The sequence below is a fragment of the Megascapheus bottae genome, chromosome 17 (genome assembly GCF_031878675.1).
Source record: "Megascapheus bottae isolate mThoBot1 chromosome 17, mThoBot2.hap1, whole genome shotgun sequence".
Lineage (NCBI taxonomy): Eukaryota > Metazoa > Chordata > Mammalia > Rodentia > Geomyidae > Megascapheus > Megascapheus bottae.
The window spans coordinates 14,607,023-14,620,454 of record NC_143525.1 but is presented as its reverse complement, the minus strand read 5'-3'; the positions used below and the strand labels follow the sequence as shown (position 1 = coordinate 14,620,454).

The following is a 13,432-nucleotide window of genomic DNA, read 5'->3' as shown; positions in this document are numbered from 1 at the left end:
CAGGCACTGAGCTTCCTGCAGGTGGCTACAGCCCACTCTATTCTAGTAGGGGTATTTTAGAACCACCCCAGGAGCTAACTTATCTTGTATTTTCTCAGGAAATCTTGCATCTTTCCAAGTGGAAATGCCGAGAAGCTAAGAAGAGTACAGCTTGATGTTTTTCTGCCATTTTGATGCCAGTAATCAGAGCATTAATTAGAGAATTCTTTATAAAACAGCTGAACAACTTTCCTTATAGCAAAACAGTTATTGGTAGAAAGAACCATAATGTACTAGAATGGGCTCATTTGGCTATTTAGGCTTTTTACTGTACTGCTCTGACACACCCTTGAAGAATAGATAGCTCAAAAGAGAAAGAAAATGTCCCCATATTTATTCTAGGACATTTCCACTGTTGAATCTAATGACTCATAAATACTGTTCAAGTTTTCTTTTGGTGAGGAAACAAAAGGGAACATTTGTCTGTTACTTATTTCCTCCTTAATATGAGTCTTTTAATCCCCAACCCTTCTTCAAAGAGTTAAAAGGAAGTTTCTATGGAAGTGATTGAAAACACACAACATTTATAAGCTTCTAAGAGATTCTTCACTTGGCTAATGCATTGACTTTCTCAAAGAAGATCAAGTTCCTTGCAATAATTTCATGGCAATTAATCTTGTACTTAAATGATAATCCTATAATTAGAAGCAATTAAAATCCTGCAGAAGGATGACCTGCTCAGTCAATGTCAGTGTCTCTGTATGCTAATGGGGTAATCTTGAAAAAAAAGAAAGGCCTCAGACATAATTTGCATCTTCCCTTCTAGGGATGCAGGCACTCAAGGCCTATTTCCGTGTTGCAGGAGTCACTGGAGTCCAAGAAAATGGATGACCACTGTCTTGCAAAGCATCTAGGGCTTGGGATCATTCTAAGTAGGGAAGGAGAAGTCCTACGATTTGCCTATGGTTTCTCAGATACTTTAAGATAAAGGCAAACATTATATTAAGGAAATGACATTGGCAGCCCTTTGCCCCTCACCCAAAACCTGCTGCCTCCCACAAATATCCAATGACTAAGCTCCACTTCAAAGAGAACTGAGCATGAATAACCATCTGTAGGAGGGCACACAACTAGTTGGTACACATTTGACATTTAGCTAGACCACTAGTAAGTCAGGATAAGATACTCAAGTCAGGATATGAACAATGATGTGTCTTTACAACAGGATACAACCTTTTTATCTTGGCTGATGTTTTCGTTTTTGTTTTTTAACTAGAAGATGGAGTAGAAAGGGGTAGGGCATATAAGGGATAAGGCTAGAGAGACAGGTAAGACACTGGCCACTGAGCAGGTAATTTAATCATTACAGTGAAATATTTATAAAAGTGATCATTCAAGGAAGAAGATAGACTTAAACCATTGAAAACATGTTAGTTATGACCTGGAATTATATGCATTTGAGCCAGAAACATACATGGGATAATACAGAAAAAATGGAGGTTCTAGTGCATGCATATCGCTGTGTTTCTAGCTACAAGAAGGTTCTTGTTTCCTTTTATAAAAGATGTACCTGCATATTGAGCACCAGTGAACTTAAGGCAAGTGACAGCTAGACATGATTCCTTCAAAGATTGAGAATGTAAGCACAAGAAGAATCCACAAGGGAGAAGTACCAGGGCAATAAAAAAAGGCCATGTGGGCAGAGTCAGAGAGAGCATGCCCAGCCAACTTGTGTACTGTCACCCTGTGTCCTGAAGGGGCGTTTGTTTCCATCCTTTTCTTGCCCATTTTAATTCATCAATGTCAGGCAGAGAAGGCTTCAGCCAGATTCCCTGCTGACATTTTTATTCCTAGCCATTATCTAAAGCTTGGAAAATGGAGGCTCGGGGGGATGTGATGATGGGCCCTCATCCACAGTGGTGCCAGCGGTGCTGCCATAATTACAGGGGTAGCAAAGCCATCCCAGAGGAACCTCAACTATTAATTGCAGGATGGAAGCATGAAATTGCAATCATTTTAGCAGTGGTGTGGGCTGTGTGTGCACTAAAGAAATTGCTGTGGATAGTATACCACCTTCCCTAGGCCAGAACTAAGGGTCAAGTATATAAAAGAGCACGGAGGGAGGTACTGGGGAGCTAGAAGTCAACTTTCTTCTAGTGTACTGGCTGTATGACATGGAGACCCTGCTACTTCCAGGTCTCAGTTTCCTCAGTCACAAGATGGTGATGATGATGATGATGATGATGATGATGATGATGATGATGTTGATGACGATGACATGTTTTCCTCAAAGGGTGATTATGATGAAACATCATATAGGAAGCATCTACTTGGCCTGGTCCCTGGCATGTGTGTGGGGTCTCTTCTCATAGGATGTCAACATTCAGTTGATTCCAGAAATACCTTTAGTTTGTCTTCAATATTCCCTCTTCTGCATCTACAATTTGTGTTTGGAATGGGTATCCATTCATTAGCACCACAATTTGCAAAAACTCAAGCATGGGGATACAGCAAGAGAAAGCCACTCCTATCCAGATGCATCTACTTCTTCCTGAGCCAAACAGAAGTCAGTTCTCCCGGGGGATGTGAGGAAGACCAAGAATGTTTCCTTGTCACCTCTTACCCACCTACAAAACAAGAGTCCATGCTTGCTAAATACCACTCCATGGAAAATGATGCTCTACAGTGCTTTCAAAGTTGAAGGATGCTGAAGAACTAAAGTAAGAGTTACTTTGGCATAGTCGAGAAGACACCTGAAAGGAGGAAGAATTTATTTTGGCACATGGTTTCAGAAGGTATATTCCATGACTGCTTGGTTCCATGCACTTGGGTAGACTATCATGAGGGCAAGAGCTTCTTTACCTCATGGTAGCCAGGAAGCAGAGAGCAAGGAAGGGATTGGTAACTAAGTGTTGCCTCCAAGACACATCACAGCAACTCATTTCACTTATAGCCAACCTCCACTTTCTAAAGTTTCTAGAACATTCCAAAATAGTGCCACCAGCTGGGCCCACGTGTTCAACATCTGAGTCACAATTCATAGTCAAACCATAATTAAAGTTCTGCAGTCTTCTAGAGAAAGTATACTTGGCCATAAAAAGCAGTGTTTTGTTAGATTAAAGATATTTTTCCACCTGTATTTAAGCCCAAACTGAAAGTGATTTTTTTTCTTATATGTGGGGGACATAAAGCTCGCCAATGTTATTTTTAGAAATTGACACTTGTTTTGAGACAGAAAAGCTTGCAACTGAAGTTTACACAGATCATTACCGAGCAGGTGTACTTGACACAGGTATAGAAAAACCCCAGGAGGTGAAGACTAGCACCCAAAAGAAAGGCAGGTGCAGACTATAAGAGACTCAGTATCAGCCACATTTAGATTTAGTTCTGTTAATACTGCGCCTACACTGCCTGTTAAAAATGTGTATATATGCTTAGATAGGAGTCTTATAGTTAGCTTACTCAGATTGTTTCTTTTATTTTCTGCCTATGCTACTTGGAAAATGGATATAAATGCACAAGCTCTCAGAGACACAGACCATGCATGGGTAGCTTCCAGATCTTGGACACTGTCTGTTCATCCATGAAGATGTGCGGGTTTCAGAATCCTGCCTCTGCATTTGGCAGGATGCATACTGGTTAGGTCCTGGGCATCCATCCCTGGGAGGCTCTGTATTAACGAGGACAGGGACTATAGGAAAGATCTGCACAAGTAGGGTTTAAGGTACCAGCCCCAGTGTAGAGCCACAAAACATTCAAGATTGCGCACGACAATCCTGTCTCCTTTTGTTCTGCTGTCCACTAAAGTGAAGAACAGTGGCAGTGAGGATCAGTAGATTAAGAGAATCCAGAATGAGAAGCTGAATCACCAGGTGGGTGGACAGGAATCCCTGGGGGGTTCCTTCCAGCTGCTCTCGTAAGAGCATGTGAATATCTGATGAGACGGAACAAAATTCTAGACATATATAACATTTCACAGACATTTGGAAGACCAAGTAGAGCATCACTAATAATGGACACTTGGATTGTACTTGAGAATATGTAATCTGGTACCCTCCCTCTATCCCGAACTGAGGGACCTGCAGCATCTGCATTCCTGAATTCCACAGATTGTGTGTGTGTGTGTGTGTGTGTGTGTGTGTGTGTGTGTGTGTGGGTAGTGTTTTTTTTTTTTAATTTTTTGCCAGTCCTGGGGCTTGAACTCAGGGCCTGAGCACTGTCTTGGGTTTTCTCAAGATTAGAGCTTTATCACTTGAACCACGGCACCATTTCCAGCTTCTTCTATGTATGTAGTACCAAGGAATCGAACCTGGGTCTTCGTGCATGCTAGGCAAGCACTCTACCACTAGGCCAAAGTCCCGATCCCCCACAGATTACATTGAACAGAAATTACCTCCAACTAAGTGCATGGCTTGGGCCAACTCCTGCTGGTGTGTATCCCCACACTGGCAATTCTGTTCCATAGCTGCCTGGCCTTGGGAAAGAACCTGCTAAAAGCTTCAGGTAAAAACAATGGGCTACCTCTGTGCCCCATCCACCTCTCCAGTAAAGTGGCTGTGAACCTCGGGTGAAGCCTGAGCTCAGGCTGGAGGACTAATGCTCTGTCATGCTGAAAAGTAGGCACTTGCAAGTAAAATTGAATTTCAAGACTAGACTACATGGCCCATAGGGTTGACCAATCTGTAACCTGTGATGACTGTAGTCCTAATCTCTTAAACATGGAGAGAAACACATTTTTGAACATCTCTCTCATCCAGTTACTTGAAATTCCTGACATCCTGGATGGTATGTGTGGTGCCTTCTACACCCACTCTATCTGTGCCTGGAATGTCATCCTTCTCTATCTTCCTGCCTCTCCTCCATGGCCTATGGCAAGCCAGGACTTGTAGCTTCTTTGGCTAAAGTACCCTTCTTCCAACTAACTCCCATATCTAGCTAAAAAAATGCATTCCACAATGAGATCCATGCCCTCATCATCTTATCATCCGTAGCACCTGGCAGAGATCTAGACACCTGCTTGAGCAGTGGTCAAGGAATGGATAAGTGAAAGAATAATGGATTCCTACACAAAGCTCAGGCTCATTTCCTTGATTCTGTAGTAAGCACACAGAAGAGGAAGAAAGATAAAAGAGTCCATAATGGGAATAGTGTCCTAACCACAGTACTATGATGGAAAGTTTCAATGTTAGGGGAGATGGGACCCAGACACTGACCATAAAATATCCCAGAGGGAGGACAGAAGGAGTACTACATGGAGCCAAGTTTGGGGAGGAAGTCCTCCCTTCTGGCTCTACATGCCATGTGGCATTAACAACCCAAACTATGGCAGAAATTCGGACTCCTCTTCAGAATCTATTTGTGGGTAAGACATATTCTTGAAACAGCTCTAAAGCACATGGTACTTTTTTCTCCCCCAATTTACCTACACCATTAAATTGAAATCTGGTTCCCATGAGGAATTTTTTTTGAAACTATTCCTCCAAACCAAATGAAAAAAAAAACACATAAGAATGTAGAAAACCTATTAAAATAACCTATTAGAAAGGGGGATTAAAAATACGATTGTGATACCATCAGCATCATTGCCCCAAGATGATAAAATAAAAACACACCATAAAAGCAAAGGCCTTTTCTCATAAATACCATACATATCTAGGGGCAAACTCATCTCTGATTTCAAAAGGCAGATTTCCATCCCAAAGTAGAACTCTCACTGTGAGTTTCTATGTTACTTTGGAAATTATTTTCTACCTGAGTACCTCTACACAGGTAAAAATGGGACTGAACTAATTTAGCAATTAACACAGCTGCTCAGGGTTTTAAGTTTAAATGCATTTTCCAAGAAATCACCTGTACTTGGACCTGCAGCTCTGCTCATTATAGTTTATTGTTTATATTTGTGTTCTCATTAAAGCCAGGCTAATTCTCACATTCCATTTAAACCCTCACTGGGAGTTCCTTTCCCTCTAACAAATACCCATAGCCCTCCAGTCTCCTTCTCCACGGGGCCTCTTCCTTCCCAGCTCCCTACTCACCTTAGGCACCTTCCTGTGGTATGCTATTTAGGGGCCACATAATTTGGCAGTTAAATGCACATGGACTTGAATTGTTCTTTAACTCCCTTCTGTGATCTCAGTTTGTTTCCTAGTTTTAAGTCCTGTGGGCTGTCTATAACCAGTGGTGTTCAAAGAACATCATGGAGGGCTGAATGTGTACTTAGCAAATATTTATGGGTTTACTATAAGTTCAAAAGGAGTCTCTATGTAATAAGAAAGACTTGAGGTACTCAGAGTAGATATGGAAAGGCAGTTTCTACCGCATGATTTGGAAAAATTTCCTTCCTTTCTATAACTGTTGGGCTCATCTCAAACATGAGAATAAGAGCAACACTTCTATCCTCGGATAGTTTGAAGATTCGATGAGTACCAGGAGCACTACACAAAGAAAAGGCCATGTTCTATCCACAGTGGGCACACAGTAGGCACTCTATAAGTGGCAGCTGTTATTAAGAAAGGCATTTCTTAAGCTAAAGTCATTTCCTCTAAAATCAGGAATGAGACAAGGATGCCTACTCTCTCCAGTCCTCTTCAATATAGTATTAGAATTCCTAGCCAGAACAATAAGGCAAGAAGCAAACATATAGGGGATCCAAATGGGGAAAGAGGGAAGTGAAACTTTCCCTCTTTGTGGATGACATGATTCTACATTTAAAGAAACCTGTAAATTCCATTCACAAGTTGCTTGAGCTAATTCAAAACATAGGCAAAGTAGCAGGGTATAAAATTAACCCTCAAAAATCAATGGCTTTCCTGTATGCCAACAATGAGAAGAGCAAGGCAAACATCAGGAAATCAACTCCTTTTGCAATAGCCTCAAAGAAAATAAAATACTTAGGAATTAACTTAACTAAGGAGGTAAAGGATCTTTATGATGAAAACTTAAAAACCTGAAAAAGGGAATGAAAACAGAACTGAGGAAATGAAAAAACCTCCCATGCTCCTAGATTGGAAGAATTAACATTGTGAAAATGGCAATCCTGCTGAGGGCTATCTATGAATTCAATGCCATACCCATCATTATCCTAATGTCATTCTTTAAGAAAATAGAGGAAGCAATACAAAAATTCATAGGAATAATAAAAGACCCAGTATAGCAATAACAATCCTTAGCAGAAAGAACATCACAGGAGGAATCTCAGTACCAAACCTCAGACTCCATTATAGAGCTATAGTAATAAAAACTGCTTGGTAATGGCACAAGAATAGGCCTGAGGACCAAAGAAATAGAACTAAAGACAGACCAAGAAATCAAACTACAGACATATGGCCACCTAATCTTCAATAAGGGACCCCAAAAAATAGGATGGAAGAAAGACAGCCTCTTCAACAAATGGTGCTGCAGAATTGGTTAAGCACCTGTAGAAAACTAAAGTTGGATCCTTATATTTCACCCTGCACCAGAATTAATTCCAAATGCATCAAAGACCATGAGGTAGAAGCAGATAGCCTGAAAACTTTACAAGAAGGAATAGGAGATACACTAGAACTCCTTGGCAAAGGTCAAAACTTTCTTAATAAAGGCTCAGAAACACAACAAATTAAAGAAAGTTTGCAATAAACTTCAGAGCTTCTGTATTGCAAAGGACATAGCTAACAAGTTGAATAGAAAGCCTACAGAGGGGGAGAAGATCTTTAGCCATACAACAGAGAAGGGCCTCATATCTACAATATACCTATAACTCAAAAAATTGAATCTCTCAAAAACAAATCCTCAAAGAAACAACTATCCCATTAAAAGGTGAGCTAAAGACTTAGAGACTTCTCTGAAGAGGAAATAGAATGGCCAATAGACACATGAAGAAATACTTGACATCTCTGGCCATAAAAGAAATGCAAATCAAAACAGCTTTGAGATTCCACCTCACTCCAGTTAGAATGACCATTATCAAGAAATCTAATAACAACCAATTCTGGCAGGGATGTGGCCAGAAGGGATCGCTATTACGTTGTTGGTGGGAGTGTAACCTTGTTCAACCATTCTGGAAAGCAGTATGATGATTCCTCAAAAGACTAAGACACAGAGCTCCTCCATGACCCAGCAATCCCACTTCTTGACATTTACCCAAATGTCCAGAAACAGGGCATCCTAACGCTACTAGCACAACGATGTTCATTGCAGCATTATTTACCATAGCTAGGATATGACCAACCCAGATGCCCCTCAGTAGAGGAATGGATCAAGAAGATGTAGTACTTATACACAATGGAATTCTATGCTGCCATCATAAGGAATGACATCGCCTCATTCATAAGAAATGGAAAAACTTGCAAAAAATCATATTAAGTAAAGCAGGCTGGTCCTAAAGGAATATAGGCTCAATGGTTTCCCTCATTTTTAATAATTAGTACACATCTAGGATTTTCCTAGCTGAGGATTGCAATAGCTCAAAACCTATGTACATATATGGACATATAGGATGAGACTAAACGGAATGAACTCTAGGATATGGAAACAAGAAGCTTATCTTTGTTGTTGTTAATGTACTATGCAAAATTATTTCTTTTCTCTTTTTCCCCTATGGTTAATCTCATGTGGTTACTGTATGTGATTTTGTTACCTGGTATATTATATATACATTTATTTGTTTATTTGAAATCGGGAAGGGAAAGGGGAAAACAAGATGATTAGGAGGGGGTGGGAGGAGGGAAAGGGGGACAAAAACATGAGAAGGGGTATCAAGGTTCCAGAAGTAATGTATCCACAACCTGGCAAATGTAACTGTAACCCCTCTAAAATTATCCCGACAATAAAATATAATTACAAAAAAGTTTTCTAGTCCTGTTGATTCTACAACTAAATACAATTGAAATACTTAATCAGTGAACATCCATGTAACTTTTAGAAAGTTGTTTTGGTTTCAGTGCTTCAGTTTCTTCATCTATAAAATAATGATCATAAACTTCCACTCAGCTTTAAGTTAGACATGAAAAGAACTTAGAAACTGGCTCTTTTGTCGAAACTATTGTTTGTTAGTTGCTGTTGCTATTGATTGCTCTGGTCTGAATAGTTGTGTCCCTATATTTATATGCTGAAAATAAGTCCCCAATATAAAATGGCTGGGGGCAAGAAGGGAGCAGGGGCTTCTGAGAAGTGACTAGTCTGAGGGCCCCACTCTCACAAGTGGGTTGTCCTCTGGATCTCTTCTAGAGATTGCAGAGTGCATGTTGTCCCTTCTCTCCTCTTTATCATATGAGGACACGGTAAGAGATGCCATCTAAAGAGCAGAGAGTGAGCCTTCACTAGATGTCGAACCTTCCCTTGCCTTCATCTCAAACTTCTCATGAGAGAAATGAAGCTCTATTATTTATAAATTATCCAGCCTAAAATGGAATAAGACATTATCATTATTAAACTACTGTCGAATTTGCATTCCTAGAGTAGAACTATATCTGTGCAATAATTTTAAAATAATTCTTGAGAGCCATGACCTCCTTGGCTGACATTAGTTATACTGCTTAGTTTTCCTGTGTGATCTCTGAAGACAGGATTGCTCTCCTGAACTGCTTCTGAAACCACAAGTCCAGTCCAACTCTTGGTGGAGCAACAAATATGATATGAGCCCCACCAAGAAGAGATCACCTTCTTCTTCAACCCATGTGCCACCTGAGCCAGGGCATCCTGTGTTTTTCACCTGCAGAACCCTGTTAGCTCATGGAAGAGATCGAATGATCCAGGCAACACAAGGTTGTTGCTGTTTTTATTTCAGAAGGCAGGGGATAAGTTCAGCACACACAATGTGTGCTATACTTTGCTCAGAAACACAAAGGATAACAGCTAAATATTAAAAAAAAAACCCGATCAGGCATTCTTGCTTTATAGCAAGACACCACATGGTGTCACCTGTAAATTCCATAATCAACCTCTCTTCACCTGTGGGGTCCATTCTATTGCCAACAGCAGTGGCTTTGGTAAGGAAAGGTATGTAAAAGGCAAGGAAAGGCACAGCTACCTTCAACAGTATGTATTCTATTTGATGTTCCTCAATTCCTCCCTATCTATGAGGTTAGGTTTTCCATTCTCCCACTACATTCTCCCTGTGCCCCATGCATGGCTTTGACAATGTAGAAATCTTAGGAGAAAAGAGAGAAGATCAAGAATGATGTTGTGACTTCGCAAATGGTCTCAAGGCTAACCTCATGGCCCAGAGAAGCCTACTTCTTCTGAGGAGGAAGCTATGCTACAGGATTTAGGGGGCTGGGTTGTCAGCAATGAGAAGGGCAGAGTGGCCTCTGACAGCATCAGCTCACTGTAGTGAGAGTCACAGACTCCATAAGGATGAGGGAGAAAATAAGAAACTTCTCTAAAACACAAGATGTCAAAAAGTGATCTGTGTTGATAGCAGGGATTTTACTGAGCTTCCTCTTCATTTCAGAGAGCTCTGACTGGTTCACTTCATGATTTATCCAGAAACAAGCTATGCTATCCTCCTCTTAGCAACATGTCAAGATCCCTTGTTTGGTTTCCCTGTATTCTGACCCAAGAGGACAATAAGAGGAAGAAAATGTGTCTATTTTTCAAAGAGAAAAAAAGTGAGAATGTTTCCAAAGTAAGCTTTGTCTGAAACTTTCACTCTTTTCTTTTTCTCTTAAATAGAAAGGCATTCCACAAAGGAGCCCAAAGGAAACAAGGCTGCGGTTAGAAGTATATTGCACTTGGAATAGTGATTAGAAGCAGAGCATCTGGACTCAAATCTTCCAGTCCTGGCTCCTTACATACTAGCTCTACAATGGTGTAAGTTACCTATCTCTGTGACTCAGTTTCATCTTCTGGAAAATGAGGCTAGTAATCAAGTAGTTGTGAAGATGACGTAATCCATTTAAATTGCTGACACCATATTAGCATGGAGGAAGTCTCTCTCTCTCTCTCTCTCTCTCTCTCTCTCTCTCTCTCTCTCTCTCTCTCTCTCTGTGGTGTGTGTGTGTAATTATTGCTATCTTGGAGATAGATTTGTTAGGTCATCATAGCCTTCTGTCACTCACATCCTCATCTTCCATCCATCAGCTTTCCCTATCCTAGATCTAATCTCACCAATGGCATTTTGATTAATTACCTTCCCTGTCACCTTGTCACCAGAGGGAGAACACACTGGCCATGTTATCCAAGTAGAAGGATCTACACAAGATCTGTTTGTGACCTGATACATGACAATGAGCACCTGGGAATTCAGGTGTACAGTCTCCTAGAGATGTGTAAGCAGGGCAAGCTATAGTGGTCAATCTATCATGGCAGACCCTTGAGAGACCTTGACTTTCATATGAAAATGCCACTGCTGGCCAAGCAGACAGGTCTTACCTGTGACATGGAGCTTCTCATCGGTGACCTCAGCCTTCAGGTAAATCCGGCCTCTCTTCTCTGTGTGATCCATCCCACAAAGGCTGGGGACATTTATGACACATTGCTTGTGAACATTCATGTCGCAGGCTGTGAATCAAGGAAGCAAAGGGTAAGGCAGCCATATGGGCTTGAAGGCACTTCTTCTGTGTTTTGGTATCCAGGCAAAAGTGACAGTGAGCTAGCCCCGAACTCGATACTTTGCTATAATGTTTTTGGTGACATAAGGAACTGCTAGCAGATGTCCTTTACAGCACAGGCTTCGTATGAGTGACAATATCCTTAAAATATCCATCCCATATTTACTCAAGTCTTCACCAAAGCAAAATATCCAGCTTGTTCTTCAGTTGTTAGTTTCAAATATTTAGCAAAATCCACACAGGTAAATGTGCACCAAGTGCAGACTGATTAATAGTTTATGTACCTGTGAGCAAATAAAATGGAAATCTTAAACAGAAGATACTTTTTGCCAAAGAATTCCTTCTGTCTCCTGGAGCTTGCCACTGAGAAAGTTAACAATCTGTGGGAAATACCTAGGAAATTCCTAAAATTTCCTTTTCCTCAACTAATCTGGTATTTTCCATGAAGGTGCAAGTATATTGCTTTTTTTCCCCCTCTTCTTCTTTAAAAGAACTTGTGTTTGATATTTTAAACCTATCTCCAATATTTAAATATTATTCCAAGTAAAACAAATACATGCCTGGCAGAAGCCCTTCCTTACAGCTGACATTATGTGGGCGAGACAGGGGGAGGATAAAAAAAGATCAGTCTTATTGCAATGAACCAAAGAAACCCTGAAAAGAATCCTGAGCACTGACTACAAACATGAAACTGTGTAGGTGTTCCAGCTCCATCCTTCTGGTACCTTCGGGGTTCCTAAGGAAAGGATTGGCTGCTGGGATCCTCACAAACACTGCCGGTGGTGCTAACAAGATCATTCTACAACCATCCAGGTGGGGCCTTCCTACCCTTTCCACATTCAGTGCTGGATTGGAACATGGCAAAGTAAACTGTGAAAAGCATCATGTGTAAGACATGTATGCTGTCATTAAACAGTAAAAGCAGCATAATGGACACCATTAGGGAAGAGAAGGATTAATGTATTCACAAATAAGTATTCTGTTAGGCTCCTCTTTGTAGAGCTGACTGTTCAAGATCATGTTCCTTGGCTTAGCCAATATAACTTGGGTTAACTGAGTAATATCTTCGATTGCCCAGATAGAGTAGGCAATTTAAGAAAAATAAAAATAAATTCCAGAGCCTCTGGAAAGAACTTGAACAGCAAGGAGGTAGTGTATGGGGTGGCAGTAGGGGTGGCGGTGGAGGAGAAAGACTACTGGACTGTGTGCTGTCTCAGCTTGGATCTGTCATGAGGTGATTTTTTTTTTTACCTTGGGAAGCTCACTGGCAACACTGATTCCATTTCCTCTTCTAACTAAACTAAGATGGTGGTGTATACAGAGGTGGCTAACTCTTTTCTTAGAAGAAGAACTGCTCACAGACATCTATATGACCTACAGGGCAGTGGAGGAGGCTGTAGGGTTGCAAGAGCTCAGGTAGGAGTAGAGGTCTTAGTCCATCAGCCTGTCTTCTTCCTCCAAGAAGGAAAAACCCTAAAAACTCGAGTAGTCTAACCAAAGGGTTCAGAACCAAACAAAATAGCACTCATCCAGGTAAATGGTTTTCAATACTTCAAAATAATAAGAACCAACTTTCAAGCAACATCTAAAGCAGAATCCTAATAAAAGAGATGGGTATTATTAACATACAGTTAGCTAATAAATTCAGATTTATAGGACTTATTTATTTATTTATTTTTGCCAGTCTTGGGCCTTGAACTCAGGGCCTGAGCACTGTGCTTGGACTTTTCTCAAGACTAGAGCTTTACCACTTGAGCCACAGCACCACTTCAGCTTTTTTCTATGTGGTACTGAGGAATCGAACCTGGGTCTTTGTGCATGCTAGGCAAGCATTCTACCACTAGGCCAAACTCCAGGCCCAGGATTTATTTATTACAAGGCTATTCGAGGACAACCAGCACAGCCCTCTAATCAAAACAAAC

At 40.8% G+C, this 13,432-nt stretch overlaps 1 protein-coding gene across 1 annotated transcript in view; it reads right to left on the bottom strand.

Moving 5' to 3' along the window:
* Prkca (protein kinase C alpha) overlaps nt 1–13,432 on the bottom strand; it is a 377,074-nt gene that overhangs the window by 94,907 nt on the left and 268,735 nt on the right. Inside the window, exon 5 of the mRNA XM_090349887.1 lies at nt 11,332–11,460. Within this exon, the coding sequence (XP_090206013.1) occupies nt 11,332–11,460 (129 nt within the window). The remainder of the gene's footprint in view (nt 1–11,331; nt 11,461–13,432) is intronic.